At 38.2% G+C, this 26,825-nt stretch overlaps 4 protein-coding genes across 5 annotated transcripts; 1 reads left to right on the top strand and 3 right to left on the bottom strand.

Annotated features, from left to right (window-relative positions):
- Nucleotides 1-7,498: 7,498 nt before the first annotated feature.
- Nucleotides 7,499-8,900, bottom strand: LOC124641058. The gene is made up of 2 exons (XM_047179065.1): nt 7,857-8,900; nt 7,499-7,657 (listed from the first exon to the last, which is right to left on the bottom strand). The coding sequence occupies exons 1-2, from the start codon at nt 8,898-8,900 to the stop codon at nt 7,499-7,501; spliced, it is 1,203 nt and encodes a 400-aa protein (XP_047035021.1).
- A 2,479-nt stretch (nt 8,901-11,379) lies between these two features.
- Nucleotides 11,380-15,275, bottom strand: LOC124640804. Its single transcript, XM_047178734.1, has 3 exons — nt 14,754-15,275; nt 13,887-14,111; nt 11,380-13,464 (listed from the first exon to the last, which is right to left on the bottom strand). The coding sequence occupies exons 1-3, from the start codon at nt 14,868-14,870 to the stop codon at nt 11,404-11,406; spliced, it is 2,403 nt and encodes an 800-aa protein (XP_047034690.1). The 5' UTR covers nt 14,871-15,275; the 3' UTR covers nt 11,380-11,403.
- A 5,121-nt stretch (nt 15,276-20,396) lies between these two features.
- Nucleotides 20,397-23,040, top strand: LOC124640744 (myb/SANT-like DNA-binding domain-containing protein 3). 2 transcript variants are annotated; one of them, XM_047178655.1, is made up of 7 exons: nt 20,397-20,998; nt 21,313-21,538; nt 21,644-21,817; nt 21,892-21,945; nt 22,180-22,242; nt 22,318-22,453; nt 22,665-23,040. In XM_047178655.1, the coding sequence occupies exons 1-7, from the start codon at nt 20,979-20,981 to the stop codon at nt 22,904-22,906; spliced, it is 915 nt and encodes a 304-aa protein (XP_047034611.1). In that variant the 5' UTR covers nt 20,397-20,978; the 3' UTR covers nt 22,907-23,040. The 2 variants fall into 2 exon arrangements, with proteins under 2 accessions (XP_047034611.1, XP_047034612.1); XM_047178656.1 differs by lacking the exon at nt 21,892-21,945 and having other exon boundaries at nt 20,399-20,998.
- On the bottom strand, nt 23,027-24,652 carry LOC124640743 (putative nuclease HARBI1). The gene is made up of 2 exons (XM_047178654.1): nt 24,048-24,652; nt 23,027-23,940 (listed from the first exon to the last, which is right to left on the bottom strand). Exons 1-2 carry the CDS (start codon nt 24,266-24,268, stop codon nt 23,076-23,078), a joined length of 1,086 nt encoding a protein of 361 aa, XP_047034610.1. The 5' UTR covers nt 24,269-24,652; the 3' UTR covers nt 23,027-23,075.
- Nucleotides 24,653-26,825: the final 2,173 nt, after the last annotated feature.

Raw genomic sequence — 26,825 nt, 5'->3', positions numbered from 1 at the left:
ATTGTATTTTATTTTTGTTCCTACCTTTTTTTATTATAAAATATTGGAAGATTTTGTACATAATCTGCTGTATTTACATCTTTGACACCACTGACACCATTCAAAATCTGGTTTGTAATTCTTGCCCAATTATTAGCAAAGAATCTGCTAGAGAACTCCGTATAAAACTCTATTAATTCTGTTTTATGTCTTTTACAATTAATAAAGCTTGTGTTTGAATTAAAATATAAAATTGTTTTCATGTAATTTTTCAAATTATTTATGTGGCTTTTATTTCTTAATATCTTTTTTTAATATATTTATTTGAACCAGGATCGTTTGTATACAGATATATCTTACAAATTTTGCAGTTATTTTTTTGGATTTACGTACAAGGTAACCCGTCACATATTCGAGCTGAGCAATCAGTCGTGGGCTTTCTTTTTTATTTTCAAAGTTATCTATATTTTCGTTTAATACGTAACTCCATCTGTTATTCAAGTTAGAGTCTTGAATTTCACCTATTCTATGACGTACAAATGTTTTTAAGCGGCTTGGTGTAGTGTTAAGCCAGCCTATGACGATCATTGAATCAGTCAGATCAGTCCAGTAATAACACTCATTAAATTCTATTGTGAGTGATTGATAAAATTTTAGTGCAAAGTCTTGTGCCTAATAACGCTACGCATAACTCTAGCTTAGGAATTGTCACGGGTGTTAAAGGCGCTACTTTATTTTTAGAAGCTAGTAATCTGACACATACTTTGCCTTCTCTGTTGACAGTTCTGATGTAAACACATGCTCCATAGGCACGTTTTGAAGCAACTGTGAATACATGTATTTGGGTTATGACAGCCATGTCACTGCAAACCCAACGTGGTATGCGAATATGATTTAAAGCTGAAAGCGTCTTGATTCATATCAATCTCACAATTTGATTGTTTTTCATCTCTTTCCTCAAATGATTCTAAGGTTGTACAAAAATCATTTTCACAATTAGCTCCTGATGAATAATTGCTACTTAGGTTCGTCACTAAAAGGGACGCAAATACAGCTTCGAAAGCAGCACATGACGGTGAAATGTTTCTAAACCCGTGACTACGTATACTTCCAAAAAAGTTTTTTAACGGATCCTGGTTCAAATGTCTGCACCAAAAGCATTTAATATTATAATCATTTATTAGTTTGTCTCTAACAAGTTCCATGCCATCAATTGTCTTTATAAAATTATTGATTGATGATACAGTGCCAGCACTACCCTTTATATTCACAAACTGTTTTGGCTTTTAACAAAATCCAAAATCCAAAATCTGTGTTCCAGATTTTGGAGTTACGTTGCAAAGTAAATCTTTACCAGACCTTACATTTGAATTTTTCTGACTTCCATTTAATGAATCAAATAAATCATCAATGAATAAAATAAAATCAGCAGTGTCCATGGATTCTTTTGCCAGAATGCCATTTTCTGACAGATAAAAAAAATAAGTATTTTAGTTAGAAGGTGGTGCCCATAACACAGGATATATAAAAAACTCTAAATCTTAAACTTACTAAAAACTAGTTTAACTCGCTATGCATGTAGGTAAGTACGGCCTATTTTGGACACGGCGGCTGTTCTCATTTAAGGAGATCAGCCAGCTGCGTAGGACATATTATAGTGCACGAGCATTTGTGCAGACACAGGTGCACTCCCTATTCCTTCACTCTCATAGCCCGATGGGACGGCAATCCGACACCACCGGAAAGAGATCAGGCGCAGGACCGACATTTACGCGCTCTCCGATGCACGGGTGAATCAATCACCAACTTCCAGACTACGGGCTGCTTTGTGAAAGTTCAAGAAAACTCACAAAGCGATTTCAGCCCGACCCGGGAATCGAACCCGAGACCTCGAGCACAGCAGCCGCGCTTGCGACCACTAGACCAACGAGGCAGTCTTACATAATAGCAAAGAGGTCAGTCTCTGATATAGGTATAAATCCATAATATTTAATTAGCCGCTAAATAACCCATTGTTTTCCCAACAGTCTGGCTGAAGAGTTGTGAAGCATATTTTACTTTCATTTTGGGGATTTTATCTTTATTGCAGTGGTTTTCTGATAAGTTTTTTATTAATTTCAATCCTTTATAGGTCGGGTTATTTTCATATAATTGAGTAATGTGCTCCCATTTCGCAACTTTCTCATCACCAACAATAACAAATCTTAAATTTTTCGTAAGAAGATTATTCCCTTTAATAAGCGGGGCACATCGTAGAGAGGAAGCACTTGTTGTCCTTGGATTTCAAATACGGACGATTTTAGGCATTTATTCTTTTTCAAATAATCTGTTCGGGTTTCTTCTATTAAGTAGTTAATAGCACTTGAGTTGGGCGTGCCTTGGTCACATATAGTGGGTAAAACAATAAATCCAATATCTTGTAATTTTGTTATAATTGCCTTTATTTGTGTAGCCAATATTTCCTGCTGTGTGCTTCCTGAGCAAAATTAATAACTCACAGGCTGTTTATAATTCTTTTTTATCATGAAAACAAGCAAATGTTCTGCAATTTTTTGTTTGGATTCTCCAGGATAGTTCACAACGCCTGAGATTCGATCTTTTTTGCTATTATATTCAAAGTGTGGAGAAAGTGACATCTCATCAAAGACTAATGTGCACAGTCAATGAAAACGATGACACGTTTTCATTTTTTTAATTCTTTTTTTAGTTGCTGAAACAAATTTTCATTGATGCCAGGTTTCAGATTAGCTCGCGATATCATTCTTGAAAGAGTTACTGGAGAAGGTAAAACAAATACATTGCTTAGCCATCTATATGCCTTTGGTCCCATTTTGTAAATGCTTAATGCCAAACATTTTTCCTCTTTCGTAAATCGTCGTCCTAATTTCGATTTGCTTATTTCTCTAAACTGTATGACTGTAAATATGGCAGCCAAGGTTTTCAATTTTTTCAGTGCTATTTGAAACGCTGAATTCGTGGACAGCAATTTGGCTTTCTCCAGCCTTCTTTGGAATGAGTCATTTTCTTTTCTAAGTTTCAATATTTTTTTATTTTGAGCCTAATTTAAAAGTTCATCTATGCTTAATTAATAAAAAAATATATATTTTTTGTAAGATTAGATTAAGATGGTTGTACAAACGCCATCTGTTGAGGAAAGACAGGACTAATGCCCACGTCTGTTTCTCCATACAAGTTACGATTGTACCAAGTGAATAGACCCTGTAGAATAGTGTAGAAGGTCCTGCACTGATGCCGACGATATGTACTTATAAAGCCGGATTTACATTTGTCTGACGTGTTTTGTTTCGTGACGGGCTCTGACGTGATGGCTAGTGTTCACATCTAAAGTTGTGTTCTGACGGCCTGTGACGATATTTTGAATCAATACAGTCATAGCTCTCGGAGAGTACACACGTTTACAATGTTTTCTCATGAATCATCCGACTCTGAATTTCAGAGTATGAAGAAGATATTGAATTTTTGGTGCTGGAAACTCTTATAAAAGAGAAAGAAATAAAGAGAAGAAGATATTGGGTTCATCCAGTGAATAATAAAAGAGAGTCTAAAGGCGAGTTTCACTGTCTCGTTAAAGAGATTAAGAACGATGCTCAAAAATTTCATCAGTATTTTAGAATGTCCAGTGTGTTGGTTTTCTAACAGGCTGTCGGGAGTGCGAGGAACTACCAGTATGTGGTGTTGCTGGACGAGACTTGTCTGATTGAGTACTGTCTGAGTGGAAATCTGGAGATTCTGGAGGTGATGAAAGATTTGTTGTTGTCGACCTTGATTCCATATATGGCTGTAAAAAACTCATTCGTTCTTCATATTTCCACGGCGGGACAAATTGAGCGGCTTGCCCACTTTTTTTATTTTTACGGCACTTCAACGCGTTGACGTAACAACTTCGTAATTTATTCCAATTATCTTTACATTTTTCCGCTGAAACAAAAATAAATTATCTGTTTTTATATTACAGATTTTTGGCAACTGGAAATTCCTTTCGATCATTGGGGTTCAATTACCGTATGGGGTTTGCTACAGTAAAGGTCATAGTAGAACAAGTATGTAACGCAATTTGGAAGAATTTGGCCCCTATTGTAATGCCCCAACCTACAGAACAAATGTGGAGAGAGATTGCGAAAGGATTCGAAAATGTATGGCATTTTCCGAATTGTATTGGAGCATTGGATGGGAAACATATTTCTATAATATGTCCAATAAATGCAGGGTCCACTTTTTATAATTATAAAAATGAGCATTCTATTGTACTGCTTGCACTTGTTGATGCGCATTACAGATTTATTATGGTAGATGTAGGAGCGCATGGCCGAAATAGTGATGGTGGCATTTACCAAGAGTCATTAATGGGAAAAATGTTTGAAAGCAGTCAATTGAATGTGCCACCGAATAAACCTATAAACCAAAATACAGAACCTTTACCCTACACTATTGTGGCAGACGCGGCATTCCCACTGAAAACGTATTTATTAAAACCGTACAGTAAAGCTAAATTAGTTAACAATAATCCAAATAAAATATTTAATTATCGCTTATCACGTGCTCGCCGTACTGTAGAGAATGCATTTGGAATATTACGAGCTAGATTTAGAGTGTTTCAGGGACCTTTACAAGTACAACCAAACATGGCGGACAAGATCGTACTTGCTGCCTGCTGCCTTCATAACTTTTTGACCCAAGACAAACAGGAAACACAAGAAACTGATGGATGAAAGCGAGGTGAGCGACGGTATTAGCTTAATAGACATCGAACCCTTAAATAGAAATCCATCTCAAGAAGCTATTCAAGTTCGTGAAGCGTATAAAACATATTTTGTAAGTCCCCAGGGGCAAGTTCCATGGCAAATGCAAGCTATTACACAAGGTAGAACACAGTTTAATTAAATAAAGCAGTCTAGTACTTACGGGGTTGTTTAATTTTTTCTCCTATCTCCTCCCAAACAGATGCTCTAATGGATTGGTCCCTGTATTCTTTACATTTGGTGTCATGAATCACTTTATATTGTCGTACTATTTCTATCAAGTCGTCCATACTTAAATTCTCTTCTAAAACTTTAAATTGAGTGGATAGACAAACGTAAATAAAAACGCACGTGGCTAGCTCTGACATGTCATAACGCAATACTGTCGCGTTCACAATTGTTTGATGCGTCGTACGGCGGCCGCTCCCCCGCCCACCTACCCCCACCCCTCTGATGCGATTGGAATCTCGTCTGACGCGTCGCATCAGAAGCCATCACAACAGATAGCGACACACAAATATAAATCTCACCATACCAAATGTATGAAACCGATACCATTCTGATGCGTCAGAAACATAACACGTCAGACAAATGTAAATCCGGCTTTACTTACGATTGTATGTTTACCACAACTTCAAAAATGATGATGTCCTCCTAGACGTTTCCGTCGACAGCGACACCCTGGCATATATCGGCAGTTTGGTTTTGTTCATGGGCTCGTACATGACTAGCGAAACCAAACTTTGCCTTGAACACGCGGTCACAAATAGCGCAGTAGAGTTGCCCGTGCGCATTGTAGGTGTAGTTATAGGAGGGCTTAGGGCGGGATTTTTGGAGCTGGTGTTTAGCGTCTAGAGCTTCAAGACGCCGGTGTTCAAAATCCTGTACGCTCTTATGAACAGTTCTGCGCCACTCAGGTCTTTGGGTCGCTAGTTGTTCCCATGAAGTTGGCGATAAGCCAACTGATCTTAGGTGGCGCTTTAGTACGTCCCTGTATCGCAAATATTGCCCTCCAGATTGGCGTTTGCCAGTACTGAGTTCAGAGTAAAAAATAATTGTCTTTATGGAAGTTTGTAACTCTTTAACGCAATAAATACTGAATAGATTTTGATGAAACTCAAAATTAAAATCTTTAATTTTTCTAGGCAATGGCCGACTTATTTTTTTTACTTTGTAGGTCCTGAACAATGTTTTTTATTCTTCGGTTGAACTCTACCGTTTCTGGTTTTCTTTTGGTGATGCGTAACTCACCCATGACATTAACTTGGCCGTAGTAGTAGTTAGCATCTTTTTGTATTCCCCTCAGAAATTGTGCAATGTTAGGATGTTCGGGAATATTTTTTTGATTCGTGCATTCCACGACTCCACCATATTGTTCGTTCTATCAAATTGTTGGTATAAATTCCACGTTGAGGAAAGAACATCATGCTCAAAATAGTCCGTAAATACTATGACTTGAGCACTTTTTGGACTTTCCTCCATTATATATAGCCACCCTTCTAAGAAGTTTGGCGGCAAGTCTGCCAGTTGCGTGCACAGTTTGATATGTATCATAGACAGTTTTGATTTATTCAGCCCGAGGTGTTTTGCCTTTCGCCATAAACTACGATTAAAATGAAAATTGAAATGAAAAATTCATGTGTTGAAAGTTCGTACAAATTTTTGACTTCCATGTCGCGATTCATAATATCCCGCCGAATAAACGGTAAAGTCATATGTCAAAACCTTGTCGAGCAGAGAGGTTAAAGATTCTACGTCGGTAAAATTATTTATTTATTTATTTAGACACACACAGTAAGTTTCCAGTTGACTGAGTTGTAATTTTGATTGTTGCATTCAACAAGGTTGTTTATAGAAAGAAAACTAATGTATAGAAAAAGATAGTATGTTTATTGAAATTAGACAATTAAACAGGATTGAAAGTATTACTAATTAGATCCCTTACAGGTTGGGCAGTAGACGGTTTTTTAATAATTTCTTTAAAGTAGAATTTGAAAACATTTTTATCCGATCTCCAATTACCCTGTCTTAAGATCTCGTCAAGAGGGACCTCATTCTCCTTTCTTGACGAAGCAACCGCGGACCTTATACTTCCAGGGGGGAAGTTTATTCCTAAAGCCACTAGTGCGGTTCGTATCCAACCAGCTATTACCGCTCTCGAAGCGGGCTTTACGACTCCCCGGGTAGAAATAAACAGAGAGTTTAAGCCGAGCTTCCTTCTTGTGGAAGACACGGTAATTAGCTTTTGAATCCAAAATACAGGATCTAGGTTCTTTTCTGAAGACCTAGATAATAACCAACCTGACTGTCTGTGACTGCTCCTGTCTGTTTTTGAACCGTAAACTGGCCAGAAGGTCACCGATTCCTCTTCCATTCTTAAATAATCCTCATCTACTCTTAGCAATGTAAGGTCATGTATTCTCCGCCCAGATGCTAATAGTAGGATGAGGGAGACATGCCGTGATACCTCAAATAAGCTGTTCTCGTTTACTGCTTTGCTCTTCAACCAGAGCACCATCTGTTCTATGTCCCAAATACATCGCCTTGTGGACGGTAGTTTAGAGATCTCAATGGCCTTGATCATATGTTTTACTAAAGGGTGACTAGAAATCTCTCTTTTCAAAGGATTAGCCAAGACAGATATTACAGACTTATGTAATTTAATTGTTCCTGGAGAAAACTGTTTCACTCTATGTAAATAACTAAGGTGTTGTGCTACCCTCGCTGGATCAGGGTCATTTGGATCCAAGTGTAGTTGTCTACATCTCGTTACCCATGTCTTCCAAGGGGCAGCGTAAGTCTTCAAAGAAGATTTCCTCCATGAACTTTCTAATAACTCGACGTCCTCTTTGGGCCATGTAGCTGTTATACGGGTCCACCCCGTACCCTCCAAGCCTCCAAGCGTAAGTTTCGAGCATCTGGTAGGGGAATGTTCTTCGTTGCATCCGTCAGATGATGATGAAAATTGCGAATCTGAAATGGCGGGTCCAGAGACCTCCGTTTCAGGTCGGCCCTCCAAAACACCCGCTCCCACCGGGGGGTGATCAAGATGTATGTTCCGCGAGCTTTGTTCAAGTGTGATAGTACTCGCGGAATCAGGGCCGGCGGAGGGAATACCCAGGCTAGATCGAAGTCCCATGTCCTGCTGAAAGCATCTATGAAAGCCGCACCTTTGTCCCTCGCGTCCCGGGCCACATAAATTGGAACAACTCTTGAGAGAGGGGTTGCAAATAGGTCTATTTGGGGGGTTCCCCACTTCTTGAACAGTAAGCTTGTCACTTGATCTGATAGGTGCCAGTCTGCAAGCGATTTCTGACGTGATAGGCTGTCGACAATCTCGTTGTAAATACCCGGAATGTAGTGAGCAAATGTCTCTATTCTGTTCTTGTAAGCAAGCTCTAGAATATTCGCTACTAGGTCTGTCAAGATACTGGATCGGGTTCCCCCCTGATTTCGTATGTAAGAAACAACAGTCTTGTTGTCTGACTGAATAATTACTCGTCGGTCCTGTAGATGAGGTAGCGCTCTCTGGAATGCCTGATATACTGCAAATAGCTCTTTGCGGTTTATATGCCATGCAATTTGGTATTCTGTCCATAGCCCGCTGAACAGCAACCCGTTGACTTGAGCACCCCAGCCCTTTTCTGAAGCATCTGTTGTGATGAATATTGTCTCCTGACGTGTAAAAATTTCTCTTCCATTCTGAAGATTCTTGAGCCACCAAAAGCACTCTTGTAGAGCTTCTGTCGGCAGTAGATATTTCCGAGTCTTCTGATGTTGAGGAAGACAATTGGCTGCGCGTTGAAGATGTCTTGTGTGTAGTCTTCCCAGGGGTACCGTGAACGAAGCAAAGTTCAGCTTTCCGACGAGACGCTTTCCCGTGATCCAATTCCAGGTTCGTGACTTTGTTATCTTCACAAGAATCCTTCTCAAATCGACCTTCTTTTTGTCTGGCAAAGAGGCTCTGTTTCTTTTTGTATCCCACATTATTCCCAAGTATTCAAGGCAATGAGTGGGTGGGCTTAAAGACTTCTTCTTGTTTATTATCCATCCCAGCTCTTCTAGGAAACCTATGGCGCGTGCTGTGTCTTCTATTAAGCTGTTCTCCTGCTGGCTGGCTATGAGGAAATCGTCGAGGTATACAATGACTCTTATTCCCATCTGCCTTAGCTGCGCTGCTATCCAGTTTGACACTCTTGCGAATGTCAGTGGAGCAGTTGATAGGCCAAACGGGAGGCAAGTAAATTGAAGCTTCCTTTGCTGATAAACTATCGCTAAGAATCTTCTGTGACCTGGCTTTACAGGTATATGAAAATATGCCTGAGATATGTCTATTTTTGCTAGAAAATCCGACTCTTGAAGAAAATCTGGCACCTTGTGATGGTTCAGGAGGCGAAATTTCTTTGGGCATAAATAATTGTTTAGTCCGCGTAGATTTATAATAGGGCGAAGACTCCCGTCGGACTTCGGAACTGGGAACATCTTCGATAGGTAACCGACCGGGGAACGGCAATCTTCCAAAATTCCCTGAGACATTAGCGCTTTTATCTCTGAGTCTATCCCTGTAGTTTGAAATCTGGATAGAAGGTTGCTTGTTAGAGGGACAAGAGGGGGTTTGATTGCAAATGGAATGGAGTACCCTTCTATGATCTTTAAGATTCCAGAAGGAGCCCCGTAAAGTCGCCATATGTTTACGTAATTGCCTAGTGTCCCCCCTCTGAAGTCCTGTAAGTCAAGATCTCCTAGGCTTTTTGGCATCATTTTCTCTGCGGAACTTGTCCCTGGAACTGGGGACCTGGCTACGCTTTGTCGCTTTCCTAGGATAGGACTTTCCCGATTCTGCATTCGTCGCTTTGAAGGTATGGGATTTTGGTCGATAAGAAGGTTTGGGCGTTTTAGGGATCTTCTTCCTTTGTTCAAAGTTTGTCGAGGTTCTTGGTTGAGCTCTCGGTTTGTAGGAATTTGCAGAGTAACCCCGAAAAAATCCTTGTAATGAAGGTTGTTTCAACAACTCGAGACCTGCTGTTCATCAAAAAGATGTGTCGAAGAATTAAGGGATGGCGTTAAGCAGTGTTGCGTAGTATTCGTCTCTTAGTACGATCGCATTCCTTCGAAGTTCTATCGTTTCCACTTTACGACCACAAACATATTGCAGGATGTCATCAGAGATCGTCTTGAAAGCCGCGTTTGGTCCTGACAGCGCTTCTTTTATGTCCAACTTTAGAGAAGGATGCTTGGTTGAGAGCTCCTTAATAGCACTAGTAAGGGCCTCGCGTTGCAGCAGCAACCCATGTAAGATTGTCCCAAAAGAAGATTCCTGCTTGGCTAGAGAATCAGATGAAGCATTTGCCGGATTAAGTTTTATTAGAGAAGGGTTAACCTTCGAGGCATGGAAAACTGGAAACGCCTGCAGCTTTTTCTGGACCTCAGCGTACCGGATCTGTTTGTACGCCAACTCGCCCAATCTCATGCATTTTATACCCTGCTCTTCGATGTGTGCCTTTGGTGTTGGAATTGGAGGTTCCTGTTCTTTAGTTTGAGGGGAGAAATCAAAATCTCCATCATCATCCTCTGGTGTCAGAGCTGGGGCCTTCCAGTCTAAAGATTCTAGTGTCTCGTTCCGTCTTGGATATTCTTCCTGTATCATCATGTCATCTTCATCAGAAGAAGGGTAAGCCGCCTCTGCTTCGGAATCATCGTCGACATTGCTACTAAACCTGGCCATGATGCTGGAGAACATATCCTTCATCTCGCTAAAAGGAGAAGGGAATGGCTCCATAGGTTCCTGGGCCCAGGTGTTAACTGAATCAAAGTAGCCTTATTTGTAAGAGGATATAATAACAAGGCTTCACTAAAAATTTGGTGAATTTTGGCTACCCAGAAACCAAGTTATCTGAATTATAGTAAAAGTTAGGTTATATTATAACATTGTATTTTTTATGTAATTTGCGAAATACTTCTGAATCACTTCGGTTGTGTAATGGTTTTATGCATGAAGCATGTGAAAGCCTAACCTGTTAGATCTTCGAGACATCACCCTACGCAGCGGCAACCGGCGCGTGCCCTGGACTTTGGCCGCGTTTCCACTGACGCGGAGCTGGGCGGAGAGGAGCGGAGAAGAGCGGTGAAAAGTGGTCAGTGTTTCCACTGAAGCGGAGCTGGGCGGAGAGGAGCGCAGCTGAGCGGAGAGGAGCGATGAAGAGCGGTGAGTGGTCAGTGAGCGGAGCAGAGCGAAGTGGAGCATGCTTTTGGAATCGCGCATTTTTACAGACACACTGCACGCGAGTCACGCACCGCCCCGCTCCGCACCGCTCCGTACCGCCCCGCTGTCCTCCGCTCTGCACCCCAATGCTCGCTGTCCTCCGCTCTGCACCGCCTCGATGTATGAATATTCGCTCAGCTCTGCTCCACCCCGCTCGTACTGTTTCCATTGAAGCGGAGCGGAGATTTCAAGCATAATCATTGGTCAATTTGTGCACCGCTAAGCTCCTCTCCGCCCAGCTCCGCGTCAGTGGAAACGCGGCCTTTCGCTATAGTCGAAGACAAGTTTCTACTTGCAATTTCCTGTAACCTATAAGCAGCAGGAACCAACCTTTTAAAAACTAAAAAAGGGAGAAGGAAGTAAAATAAAACACCAATATACTTAATAATTAAACATGTATTATCATTCATCTTCAATTATTATTAGAATGTCATCTAAAAATTGTGCAGGGGGTACGATATTTTCTTGGAATCTTGCCCAACTGAGATACCATATAATGCACATTACATGGGCACAGCAGCCTACAGTTCTTCTACCTACAATACAATTACAATAATATGATAATATTGAATCTCGTCCTCTTCGACAGCTATCAACTAAAATATAAACAAAATATGTTTTGCGACTTATATGGCGGGATTGTATTCGGCCTCGCAATAACCAAGAAGTATTTGAAGCTGACAGCTGTCGAAGAAGGCTGCTGCTTACCTCCCTGCACACTTCTATTATAAACCCATCATTTCCCCGCAAATGTTCACCAAAATAGGACCGTGCCTGCTTTAATTGATATGTACCTAAGCATACAAGAATTAATTCATCATATGACAACTGGGGAAAATCATTTAAATTATCATTATGAATAGTTATTGTTTCAAAATCAGCCCTACGTCTATTATATTGGTTGTTAACAATAAAATCACCTAATATGTTATGTCTATTCATATTTAAATTAATCTGATTAATGATAGCCCCACAGTCTATTCTATCGGTTATGGGAGGGTGAAACCTATTTATGAGAGCAGCAGCCACCTTAAAATCTCTTATTAAACTTCTTGAGGCTGTATTAAAATAACATTGCCTGAATAATTTGAAATCTCTTTTAAACCTACCGTTCACAATCTCAACGACCCAACGGCAAATGGTGACTGCCCTCGATTTGTTTGCGTCAAGTGTTGACAGCTGTGTTTCACCCTGCGCCAAAGTAGCAGGCACGTATGTCCTATATCCACATTGGTTTAACAAAGGTAATGAATCTCGGAAACCCCTATCCAGTATAAATACATCACCATTTTGGAAAAAATCCTGGAGTGGGTTTCCACTTAAAAATTCATGTCTCATTATATCTGAGTCTGACGTGGTAGCTGGATAGGGGCCCAAAACATCAATGATGTAACCATCTGTGCACACCATTAAAAAAGGTTTGGTTAAGTTCCTATATTTATGCAAACTGTATGTTTTTTTTTGATATAAATAATTAGAGCTTTTTTCAATATAACAGTAAGTTCCATCAAATATAGCGATGGGCCTAGAATCTCCTTCAAATAAAGCACTAGGAATGGCTAAGTTCCTTTCTTTTATTTGTTCTCTAGTGATGTGTTCTAAACCTAAGTGCCGAGGCACAAAATGTTCAGTTAATATGTCACGGGCTTGACACAGCCACTTGGCTAAAGTTTTCTTAGATGTTTTAAATAATGTTGCTAATCTTTCATTTGAGTCCCCACTTCTTAATTTGATAAGATAGGCTGCTAAAACTGAAGAACTATTACGAATTTCTATCAATTGTGGAACCTCATCAAATAATTGACGGAACTGAACTTTAGTAAACCCGATCCAGGTATGCACAACATGGTCGTCCATATTATCAATATTTTCAAAATTCAAAAACCTTTCTTTTGGGGTTTCTTTTAGTGTAAACATATCTTGGATATGTCTTGCAGTAAATGTTTGTAAATAATTACTCCTTAAACTATCAAGGAAGTCCCATGCCTCAATTACTAAATGTATATCACAAAGTCGATTATTTTGTGGTACATAATATTTATGCTCATTAAGCAACATTTTTCTCGTTGCTAGAGGAACTCTATATCGTTCAGTTCTCTGGCAACCTTCTATGAAGCACCGTCGCTCTGTTTCAACTGCCCGCATATAATCTGGCAATACAATTGTTGGTTCAGGGTGCTGTTGTACTGGTTCCACAATTGGGGCACTTGGTGAATGTAGTTCCACTGAGGGTTCATGCACATCATCATTACCTTGGTTTTGTTCTGGTTGAATGGAAACATTCTCAGGTTCGTGTAGAATGTTGTCATGATTTTCATCCAATTGTCCAACAGAAACACCAACTGATGATTGGGCTGGCGGTGGGTTACTTTGTGAGGAAGTCGAAGGACCTGTACTCATATGAACAGCAGCTCTGTCTGCTAATATCCAACAGGAATGGCATATACGACTTGCCTCGTCCACCTTCAAAAAAATAAAAATTCACTATTATACTATAATACAGTAGTCCAGATAGTAATAAAAAAAAATAACCCTAACCTAACCTGTGTCGGGTGCCCTTGTCTTTCAGTTAAGTGTTTTATTTTTATGATTTAGTGCTAGTTTTAAATCATGTTAGCTTTACAAATAAATGTTTTATTATTTTAACTAGCTGAACCTCACGGTTTCACTAGCATCTTTGTTTACTGCTCCGCTGCTATTGGATGTAGCGTAATGTTATGTAACCATTCTCAATAAATAGGCTATCTAACAGACAAGATTTTTTAAAGTCGGACTAGTAGATTCTGAGATTAGTGCGTTGAACGCACCAAACAAACTCTTTCACTTTATAATATTAGTATAGATATAGTTTAAATAATTTAAAATATAATACTAAACTATCTTACCGTTTGTGGTAGAATCCACTCTCTAATCACATTATATATCGCAGATTCACGAGCAGAATCATTACGAAGAAGGTGGTTGAACCGCCGGGCTAAGAGTGAACGACCACAGCGGAGACATACGCTTGAATGGCCAACTTGGGTTGGTGCATCAATCGCACGTCTTCCAAGAACCACATCTTGGGCCAAGTCCCAACATGCTTGGCATACAACGTTCTCACTGGTTACCTGAAATAACATAACCATTTAAATCTTGTTCAACCCCTAGTGCATGTTCAATAATGTCGATGTCACAACCGAGACCGAAATTGATTTATCGGGACTCGAGGGTGACCTTCACTTTTTTTATAAGAGAAATGATCAAACTCCACATTCCACAGATTAAAATATATGTCTATTTAAAGGCACACAGCGGGCGCGGCGCGGCGGGACGGGACGGCGACGCGACGCTGAGCAGTTGTAATGTACTAGATACTATGGACGACTTCACACAGAGCGATAGTTACCGTCGCGACGAGCGGGACGGCTCTGTGTGAAGTCGTAGTCGTCTAGATACTATGGACGACTTCACACAGAGCCGCCCCGCTCGACGCGACGGTAACTGTCGCTCTAGTACATTACAACTGCTCAGCGTCGCGTCGCCGTCCCGTCCCGCCGCGCCACGCCCGCTGTGTGAATAGACCATTACAACTGCTCAGCGTCGCGTCGCCGTCCCGTCCCGCCGCGCCGCGCCCGCTGTGTGCAGAGACCTTAAGCTAACTAATTGACTATTGATCTAATATAATACTGTCCAATAAACCGATAGATATGAAGTTAAAATGGCTTGCTAAAAGCACGATTTGAATATGTAAAAAATGGGTAAAAACTTACAGGCTGAGATGCACGCCACTGACGAATAACTGTTAAAATCGCCTCATCCTCCAAGACTTTTCTTCCAATAGAATTACTGCGACCAAGCGCAATCGTACAATTCATACAGCGATCCATGTCGTCGATATCCAATCGATAGGCGTAACAGTTGTCCAAAATCGAGAGCCAGGTAATTCAGAGTAGCAAGATCCGTCGAAAAGCCAAGGTCGTGGGTTTAAATAGTAAAACCAGGAAAATATGTGCGCACTCAGAATGAAAGAAAACAAACGAGTGCATCTGTCAGTCAGTGACAGACGCATGCCACCAACAAGTGTTGCCGGAATAAAAATACAGTAGATTACTAGTAATTCAGGCATTTCAGGCATTATTTAATCGATTATTTAGTCTTATTATCTTAATTTAAGTTTTCTCTCTTCCTGGGTAGAATCCTGGTACCATATTTTGTGATTTTATTTAAAAAAATGTAACGGTTTTTTTAATACATATTTCAGGTAGTTAACTGCTGGGCCCAGAAGTCCCCTTCTCCTTTTGTTCTAGCTTATCTATCCTTATGAGCTTTTTAGATTTGGACGACGTGGAGCGAAGCGTCGATGAGTCATCTACATCTTCATTATCTGCAAGCTCCCTCGAGGCCTCCTTTCTGCTTAAGAGCAAAGGTTTTAATTCTGCTAGAGATGCTACGATCAGTTCATTTTGAACGGCGGAACCTCTGATTCTAGATCCAATGGACGGTGGGCCAATTATAAGCCCTATTCAGCACAAGAGGGTCCAGGTGCGAACCTAAAAGATCCTCTTTGGTATGAGGTATAATCTTCCATTGGCGCCATCCATCAGGTAGATAGGTCGAAGCCAACTTCTTTATTCGTTCCAAAATTAGATTGTCATCTGGATCATCTGTTTCCCACTCTAAGAGGTCCTCCAGTGACGATGGTTCTTTCGGCACCGCCATCTGTGACAAAAGATTGACAAAATTAGAGTGACGACGCCTCCAATCGGGCCGAACGGCTCCTTAAACTGGGTTGGACGGTCCTTCAAACCAGGCCGTGCGGCTCCTCAAATCGGGCCGTGCGGCTCTTCGAATCAGGCCGTGCGGCTCTTCGAATCGGGACGTGCGGCTCCTTGAATTGGGCCGTGCGGCTCCTCGAATTGAGCCGTGTGGCTCCTCGAGTCGGACCGTATGGGTCGTCAAATCGAGGCGTTCGGTTTTTTATAATGACCTGTGTGGGCCGGAGCGCGCAGCACAATGTTCTTATAAACCGCTACCCAATTGTATAGAACGAATCGGGTTGTAAAATAAAATAATTCGAGACTAAGAGTCGTTGAGTGAATTTATAGGCTCCAACAGAATGACTGGAATTGGTTCCGAGTCACCAGCTATCTTAATTACCTGTATCACCAATTACATACCCTCTCCCTCCGCAACAAAATATCTACTTGTAACAATAACCTACTTATGTAGGTAATCTATGTTATATTCGTTTCACAACTAGGTCTACTTTTCTAAGAGTCTATTAAAATAAGTAGGTACCTATATTCTGTTTGTTGCGGAAGGAGCATGGGTAAGTATAAAGAAAAATTATAATGAAAACAAACGACGTACCTTTAACGACAGCAATCCACAGTAGTGATAAACACTTAGAGTGAGTTGCACCACAGGCGTAGTTAATGCTATAGTTAAGATTAATTTTAGCAGTAACTATAACGATGACCACAGAACTTTACAAATGTTTGTTGCACCATGATTTTTTTGTTAACAGTTAACGCTAATGGGGTTGACAGTATAAAAAGATAAATTATCCCTAAAAACTGACGGGGAAAATTATTTGTTATGACAACACTGTGAGCCTTAATAAGGCCTAGGAGTGGGTAATATAGCTTTTTCACAATATCAAATCGAAACTATATATTGATATTTGATATCGGATTTCGAAACTATATATTTTCTGAAACTATATATTAACAGATACGCGTAATCCGTCTCATGATGTTGTATCATTCCATAAAGCGTATTGTGAGTGAGAACCACCTAGGCATGCGATATTGTAAATATCGTAATACGATGTATCTCTAAGGAGCTAAATTACAAACAACGGTTTTGTCTAGATACTTAGCTGAAGTTTAAACATCACTAATTTCACGTGATGAAAAAGCCTATTACGTAGTTAGAGAAAACATACAATCGTCATCATCAATGAACTGTCCTTCATACTTTTACCAGGCTTAGGACTGGCTGCATTATTGTCTGTTATGAAAAGTTTTATAATAAATTATACCTAAATGTAGGTGCCGAACGATAAAATAATGCAGGCGTATTTAACAGTTCATTTGATGATATATACAAACTTTTTATATTTACACTATTTACATTGTCTTTTTACATTTTCAACTATTTACGTTGTTTGTTCAGCATTTATTTAAATCTGTTTTCATCTAGATTTACGTTCAAAGATACGAGCTGGTTTACTTTTGATGTTGTCAGCCGAGTGCGACGATCATTTATAATTAGTCCCGTTTTGCTAAAGATCCTCTCGCATGGAACTGACGTCGCCATGATGTTTCCATATCTTTTTAATAGTTTCGCCAAGTATGGATATGTAAACTTATGTTTGCGCCACCATTCGAGAGGGCAGTTCCACGTAGTTCCTGTGAAAACTGGCAACAGGTCGTCATTCAAATAGCCATCTATTTCTTTAATGGCTTTTGACACCGGTGTCCCGACATTTTGCTTTTTTCCCACTATTTCGTTTAAAATTGTCCATGGTGAAAACTTATCAGCATTGTGGTCCTCAGATGCCGAGACGGGTGCCTCTTCTCGCGCTCTCTCCTGCGCTATAATACCACTTACTAAGTCCTGGACTCGTTTCTTAGTATTTATAATTTCATTTTCGTCAGAAAAGACAGCCAGTTTGTATCGAGGATCTAAAAATGTACATACCGAAAATGTTCCACTTCTTTCAAGATTGGAGAATCTGGTTATTAGTCCTGTCCTTAAAGTGTAAATTAGCTCTTTAGATACATCACAGAATTCTTCGTCCAGGAGTTTATCACATGATGATATTAGACACCGTGTCATGACTATGACTGAACTACCAGTCATATACTTTTCGCCGCTCATCGATTCTGTCGCGTCCTCGAACGGTTTCAATATTTTTGTGACTTCGGCAAGTAGCAACCACTCTTCGTTGGTAATAATGGGAAGGTCTTTTCTGATGACTGCAACTGTAGACCTAATGCAATGTTCCAGTTCCACGAAGCGCCGTATCATGTGAAAGCTGGAGTTCCAGCGCGTCGGAACTTCTTGAATCAAACGTTTTGGTACGCAGTTTGGCTGATCATTAGTTTGTGCTTTTAATAATTTCTCTAAGGCGGTACTGTTTTTTTTAAAAAAGCGCACAATTTTTTTTACTTTATCTAATACGGACTGTAGAGTCTGCTCTCTTGTAATGGCATTCTGTAAAATCAAATTAAGCGTGTGTCCATAGCATCCATAATGCTTCCAACCGATGTTAGTAACCGCTCTTTGAATATTGGCCGCATTATCAGTTACTATAAAATTAATTTTGTTTAATGTTAATTCATATTTACTCATTACATCATTTAACACACTCTGAATGTTTTCACTCGTATGAGAATCTTCGAAATTAGAACAGTCCAGCAAGATGGTCTTTAGCTCGAACTCCTCCGTGATAAAATGACCGGTAACAGCCAAATACGATTCATTGGCTCTTGACGTCCATAAGTCAGCTGTAAGACACAAATGTTCAATGCTACCCAATGTCGTTTTTAAAGTTTCTTCGTTTTTATTGTACAAGGCAGGAATCATGACGTTAGAAATAGTTTTTCTAGTCGGGAGTTGATAGCCAGGGATCCAGCGCATAACTTTTTTAAAAGCTCGTTCCTCTACTAATGTAAAGGGGTGATAACTATCTATGAATAAGTCTAGTACATCATTGTCGATCTTTCTTTTCAAGTCACCTGATATTTTTTTAGTGGCGCCATATCTTTCTATACCTTGTTGTCTTACGTGACGTGGGGGTGAAACTGTTGGATTCGCTGCTGTTGAAGTTGAGGCGATTGGGTTTGCTAACGTAGTTATTGTAGCCGATGTTGACGGTGTTGCAGATGAATCTGCGGCAATAATCTGACTTGCTGAGGCAGTTTGGAAAGTCGTAATATCTTGCTGCCCGGTAGCAACTCTCGTATATGCATCTAAATGCTTTTTTTTTAAATGTGCCTTTAGATTGCCTGTCGTACCTTTATAACTATAACTGTCACCACAAACACGACATTTGGCTTTTTTGTCCACTAAATTTGTTTTGTCAAAATAGTCCCATAAAATACTCGAATTTATACGAGACATTTTTAAAAATAGTTTTTAACACGAGTCACAAAATGTTTCAATATAAGTACCTAACCTACTCTAATTTTTACACTTAAATTTTATTTACACCTTAATACCTACACACATTAATACTCAAGTTAAGAAATTAAACTATTTTAAATACTAAACTAACACAAATTAACAGAAAATCAAATCGTAAGTAAGTAATAATGAGGAACAACAATAATGCGCTCACTCAATAATTGCTAGCACGAAACTAAAAAATAGAATTTTAAAATTTCTTGGGTATGATTTAAGCTGTCACCAATTTAATTCATTTTGTGTTTCTTAAATAATAGGGTTTGCCCTCAAAATAGTAGATTTGTCACCAAAATGTATCACCAAACAATATAAAATCAATTCCACAATAAATTACCGAAAATCATGGAGATATGGGGTCAAGTACCAAATAAATGGTTTTGTATGTATTATAATAGGTTTGTCCTAATAGTATTTAGGCAAACTAATTTAAAAAGATCACCAATAAATCATATATTATATCACTAGAAAATTTCATGAATTGTATTAAAATGTAGGGTGGTCGTCATCATCCTTTCAACCAAAAGAGTCTACTACTTCACTGGCCATGTGCCTCCCCCAAAGGTCTTAATTTCCACAGGTAGTATAAATATATTTAAATTAAATTTCTAGCTGAATAGTAAATAAAACACGTAATTAAAGTCAAAATAAGCATCGTATGATCGTACCTACAACCAACCTACAACCCATTCGTTGAGGCCCGAAAGCGCGCCAATTTGTCTCCCTTCCCTTCCTCTTCCCTTTGAACATATTTTCATTAAAAATAAACTGATGTATTAAATTGGTAACGAATACATTATTTTAATAACTAAACATAATAAAATGTAACTACTGTATTGGTGACAAAATAACAAATAAAAAGCAGTCGCAGTCAGGGATCGATTAATCGATTTATTTGGTGACAGATCTACCATTTTGAGCACCAAGCTATTATTTAAGTAATAAAACTATTATTAAAAGAACGAAGTTTATATTCATGTAATGCACTACAATTTTATTGGTGATCCATCTCATATTTTATACATTATATTGACAATAATTTGGTAATTCATACATGGGAACACTCTTTGTTTATCTGAGAACGAAAATATTTCGTGGCGATAAATCTATTTATTAGGTGATACAACTTGATGACAAAAATAAATTTTGGTGACAAAAAATATAGTTCCCAAATTTCTTTGCTTTCTAGTTCAAGGCCAGAGGACAACAAGCGTCATGCGCGAAGTTAATAAATCCTTGCAAATTATGTAATGTAATATGCATCATTATTACTTTAAAAGAAAGTTGAAATTCCTTTAACAATCTTGCCAAAATACTAAAACAATTCTTCAAACAGACTTATTGCATTTGACATAAGGTTCAGAATAGTACCTACGGATTATTAAGCTACGTTCTACGTTGGTTTTATTAATCACGCGCTCCCTCTCTCGGCCGGCTGCTAAGTTATTTCGTCGGTGTAGAGACTAGAGATCGTGTCACATCGTGTATACTCGGTCTTTATTCGGTAAATCGGTTTAATACGATACGTACGACAAGCTCATACTCGCCCTCGGATACGTTTTGGAGCAATATAGTGTTTCGCCCGATATATAGATTCAGATTAAGCCGATATCGGATTTTAGATATTGCACCAATATATAGATTCAATATCTATATACGTTTTGTATCACCCACTCCTAAGCCTTATGTCAAATTTATTTTCACGAATCTCGTTTCGTGAGGTTAGGTTTGTGTTATTATAATTGTTGTGTTTTTGTTGTGTCCGTCTGTTTGCCGAATCAAGCACGGATATTGTAATAGTAATAATGGATGACTTCAAGACAAAGTGAGTTTAATTTTATGTTAAATTTATTATACCTGATAAAAAGTGCGCCACTACATTAGTACATTATAACTTTTAGCCTATGCAAGTTAAATCAAGCGTGTTTTACTTAGGTCCTATATAAAATAATATCTCAGTCCACACTTTTTATTCATACAACATTGTTTAGAAAATGTTTTATTTAATTGTTCATACAATAAATAAAAAAAAACTATGTGAAATAACATAATTAAACATCCATATGAAAAATTCATGGTATATTCCTTACTGCCTATTGTTATTTACCACATTGAATAAAGTATTTGTTATTTTTACAGGGAAAGAAGTGTCAATTTTACTAAGGAAGAGATTAGTCGATTGCAGATACTTGTAGACAAATATAAAAATGTACTTATGTGTAAAAAAACTGATGGGAGTAGTACAAAACAAAAAGACCATGCATGGCACTGCATCGCAAAGGAATTTAATGCTGTTGGTCAAGTACCTAGAAACATGAAGCAGCTAAAATATAAATTTGAAAATATGAAAAGATCTGCAAAGAAGGTAATTCTACCTACTTTCCGCTGCTTGGAAGTGAACTAATCTCACCTTCTAAAAACATGAATCAATTTATGTCTAATGTTATAACAAAGAAATTATATTTTGCAGGTAGCAAGTAGAGAACGTCAGGAAATGAGACGCACAGGTGGAGGAAATCCTCCCTCACTTCCTCCAGATTCAGAAGATGCTACTGATTGGTTAAGATCCATTATGTCTGGATCTATTGATGGAAATGAGGCTATATATGATGATGACATTATTTCCCCAAATTCCATTGTTACAGTGAGTAAATTATTGCAGATTATAAATAAGGTGTAAAGGAGATACTATAAAATATATTCTTTTTTTTTTTTCAGATTCCCATAATTCACAAAGATAAGGATTTTGATGAAATTCCTCCTATACAAAAAGTAATGAGGGTTTGAATTGTTAAAGATAATTTGATTATTTTTAGACCCTGTTATCTACATATCATCACAAATATTTAGTGATTGTGATAAAACTTATAAGTACTAAGCTTGTAGGTTTAAAAATTTAAAAAATAAATAAATTGCACTATTTATTCAAAACTATTTGCCACCAATCTGCTGTTTAGATTTAGTAATAAATTGAAAAGATTAATAATAAAAGCAATGTTTTTACAGAAAGTGAAACTAGACACAAATACTGATAGTGAAATTCAACATGACATGCCCAATATACTCAAGGTATTTATGTATTCCAAATTATTTAATATGTATTTGGATTAGATGCATTAATTAATTATATTAACTTGTTTGCAGGATGTTGTAGTCAACACAATTATTACAGATCAAGACAAAAGTTTTGATAATGTTGAAAATATTGTCCCAGATGAAGTTTTTGATGCTAGTGCCCCACATTCATCACTAAAGAGACCAGTAGCACCACAACTAAGTCGTAAGTATTTTTAAATGACAATCTATAGCCAAACTTTGTACTTACATACATAGATAAATATATAACAAAAACACCAGAGTTCACCACAAGTGTTTTTCCTTGGTGGTGATCGAACCCACACCATCTAGTACATCAGCAGGGTTACCACCGACTGCGCTAATAGGCCATTTAATTATTGAGTGTGTAGCCTAATATTTTATTTCAATTTTAGGTATCATAAAGAAAAAACAAGGGAAGAGTGAAAATATCATAAAACAAGCACTAAGGGAAAAGAAACTGACAGTTTTAGATGGCCTTCATGAGTTGGAGATGGAAAAGATAAAGTTATCTATTAGTCACCAAAATGAATTACACAGCCAGTTACTGAGGCACAATGAAGAAAAACATAAGCTTGAAGTGGATAAACTTAAACTTGAAATAGATATTTTAAGGGAGAAAAAAATAAATTTTTAAGATACATTTTTACTTTTTGTATAGGAGAAATTTCATCAAAATCCTTATCTTTCTGAATTATGGGAATCTGAAAATGCCATGCACTTTTTGTTTTCTACTGAGAAAAAAAATAAAAATGCATTTTTATTTTTGAAGTTTTTTTATTTATTCATTTAAAACATAGTCTATCTTAATGTAATCTATCAAAATAAGTATTTATTAGCATATTCCTATTATGCTCGTCATGCTGGCTAACATATGCAGAGGTCAGGTCATTGTCATCAGAATCTGATGATTCATTATCAGAGTCGTAACATGTTGGCATCGGGTCTCTCAATTTCTTGCAAATATTATATAGGACAGCCATTGCCACTATAGCACATTGGGCTCTTGCTGTATTTGTTCTGAGTTTCCATGACACTGCAGGAAACCTTTTTTTCCAACAACCAAAACTGCGTTCTACAATATTTCTAGTACGAATATGACTTTCATTGTACAGTTTTTCAGCTTCTGTAACAGGATTACGTAGAGGTGTTAGCAAATATGGTTTATTGGCATAACCTTTGTCTCCTAGTAACCAAAAACCATCAAATTCTCCATCTTCTAGGCGTCCCTTAATGACACTGCTGTTGAAAATATGGCTGTCGTGACAGCTTCCAGGCCATCTAGCAACTATATTTGTAATGTACATCTCAGCATTTGTGATTACTTGCACATTAAGAGAAAATACCTGTTTTCTATTTCTATATGTTTCTGCATCTGCACCACCTGGCGATTTGATTGGTATATGTGTGCAGTCTATAGTTCCTATTACTTTAGGAAATGCACATATTTCATAAAATTTTTTGGCCTCAGTTTCCATTTCCTCAATATTTTTAGGCATTGCAATCCAGTCTGTTCTTAGTCCGGCTATAGCTCTGCTCACTCGATGAATTATTCGACAAACAGTAGATTTGTGAACACCTGCAGCATCCCCAATGCAGCGTTGAAAAGAACCACATGCGTAAAATTCCAATGCCATTATTATTTGCTGCTCTGGAGTAACTGCAAAGTTTCTGAAAAGAAAAACAATATTGTTTATGTAGTTATACCTTAGTCATACATAGGACGACTCAAATATTCCCACTATAGTTTTTAAAGCCTTTATTAAACAGGCACTTACTTCATGGTTCTGGTTTGGAGCAATGGTGCTAAATGAGAAGCCAGGGCTCGTGCTAAACCTTTGGAAATCCGAAATCTATCCAAGAACTCCTGCTCATTCCATTTTAGGAATCGATTAACACGTGGTTGATACACTTTTTTCTTTCGAGAATTAGGTAAATCATTATAATTTTCGTCGTCAGAAGAACTAGATTCCCATAAAATATCACGTACTAAAGACATTTTTAATTTTTTTATACTTAAATATGATAAAACAACAGAAAACAACGGACTAGGTTATTATTTTGACAAGATTTTGACATTTGTTAACTTAGCAATAACGATAACCGGCCAAAATTGACTGGTTACGGTTATCGTTAAATATGACGTCATTTTAACCATTGTTAAAATGGTGCAATCCATTATTGACTTAACCAGAGATTTGACCGTTGGTTCGAGTTTTGTTATCGTTAAAGTAAGTTGGTGCAACTCACTCTTAAACACTTTACAACTAATTAGCGACCTTAGATATTGGTCTCGAACGACACACGTCGTTTTTTAATAAATATTATTTTCGAAGGAAATACACGCATTCCGCGGGAATAACGAAAGCGTACTGGCGACGCGACCGCCCGCGCTCCCCCGTCACACCCCGCGCGGTGCGGGGTAGCAGCGGCCGCGACTAGACAGACGCAAGAGGACACTGAACGCAAGGATCTATAGGTTTTCCAAGGGTTAGAATGAAGGTGTAATCTCACATGGTCAAGCCGACGGCACAGACCATGAAATATTCTGAATATTGTTATATTTTATTTTATTTAGCTACTAGCTGTTGCCCGCGACTTCGTCTGCGTGGGCAATATGGAATTGCCAAAGTACTACTCATCCCGTAGGTGTATTCTTTCACATGACAGCATAATAAATGTGCAATTTATTGCGGAGCTAGCGGATAACTACTTAGCTGCCGCACAAGTTGACCGATCAAGGTTATGTTGTGGATGTGTGATATAAACAAAAGAAGTAAAGTTTTTGACGTCGTGAAAATCTCTGGATCTAGTCAACCGATTTAAATAATTAAACGTATGGTGCGTAAGTAATCCTCACAGGAAACAGCTATAATCTATGTATATATGGTTTGAGTCTGACAAAGCTGTCATTTGTACATTCTCTGCAGCTGCTGCGACTAATCAGAAGCCAGAAAGTCTGTCAAACAGTCTTACCATGGATAACGTGGTGTGCAGTTCACTGGGTTGAGAAGATAGGTAGTCAATCCGAGTAAAAAATTTGGTATAAAGAGATTCGATTCGACTGGTAGCCAACACCAACATAGTTGGTGAAAAGTTAGGTGGATGATGACATGAATCATCAGGCAGGCGCGTAGTTTCACTACAGGGGGAAACACTTGTAAGCCGCGAATTTTCTGTGCACTCACTCGCTACTTTAAGGTGGGATTAGACCGAAATGTTTGCATTAGTTCAAGAACAGGTAAAATGTACGTATCCGCGAGAGTCCACTTCATGTGTTCGTACGTGAAACCTGCAGTTTTGCCAAGATTTTCAAAATGAACGCAATTTGTCACTTCTTGGTAGAGCTAGCAGAACAGAAGAAACATAAGTGATACTGTGCGTCACTACCGCACACTGTTAGAATTTCGCCTTTGTACATAGCACACACGTTCGTTTTCTTGCGGATGACATGTAAATACCATATGTTGCGTGCAGGACAATAGTAGGTATCCTCCGAAACGCTTTCAAAGATCTAATGAGGGAACAGACCAGACCTGACTTGATCTACTTGGGCCAATGAGAGCTCTGTGAAGCAATCGTTTGCTTTGTTTACTACCATAATTGTCGTTTCTGCAATTTTTTCAATCATTCAACGATAAATGCAATTCTGAACAGACTATTACTGCTACATCGCCTGAAAAAATGCTCAGTGCAAAAGCTGCATAATTAACGTGACCGTTTATTTTTTGACTCAAAACGGGACATTGTTTTATTTAGGTCAAATCATAGGTAGAGAAAAAAAAGACACTTTTGTAATGTTATTTATTGAGAAAAAGTTAGTTGGCTTAAAAGTTACGAATCACAAAATATATGTAGGTACCCAAAATGTTTAGTTATATTTATATTTATCGGAAGAACAAATTTTTTTTAATATATCTGGTGACGATTTCAAATAAGAATGAAACTCCTGGCATGTTTTTTTTATATTCACCTTAATTATCAACATCGCCTTTAGAACTGAAATTTGTAACTGAGTTTTCTCAGATGTCCACAATTTATTCATAATAGAAAATACTCTTTCTACTGGAGCATTTGTAGCAGGCAAACATAAAATATATTCAATAACAATACAAAAGTTTTCATGCTGAAGATTATTGGCGCGAAAGTGTTTGAATATTTCCACCCAACGGGTTTCTGTGGAAACATTTAAATTATTCCATTCCGTTATTTTTTGTGATGTAATGTAATTTGAAATTAAGGAAAATTCGTCAAAAACTTCAGTATCTTTATTACAGTCAATATATTGCTTTTCAATTAATAAATCCAGAGATTTTTGAATGTCTTCCCATGTGGGAACCTTTTTTAAATCTGCCCAATAAAATATCTCCATTTCTTTGGTAAGAAAGGAAGTCCACTGCTCCAGATATTCACGGCTTGTTTTATAAAATTCTGTAGCCGTCCTTTTCACAAATTCTTCATCAATATTAGTACCACTATCTTTCAATTTTAATATTAATTGACGGACCATAAATGGAAGAAACTGATTGGTCTGTTTCTGAATTAAATTGTCTTTT

Source organism: Helicoverpa zea, chromosome 21 (assembly GCF_022581195.2).
Source record: "Helicoverpa zea isolate HzStark_Cry1AcR chromosome 21, ilHelZeax1.1, whole genome shotgun sequence".
Taxonomy (NCBI): Eukaryota; Metazoa; Arthropoda; class Insecta; order Lepidoptera; family Noctuidae; genus Helicoverpa; species Helicoverpa zea.
This window is presented reverse-complemented; position numbering and strand designations above follow the sequence as displayed.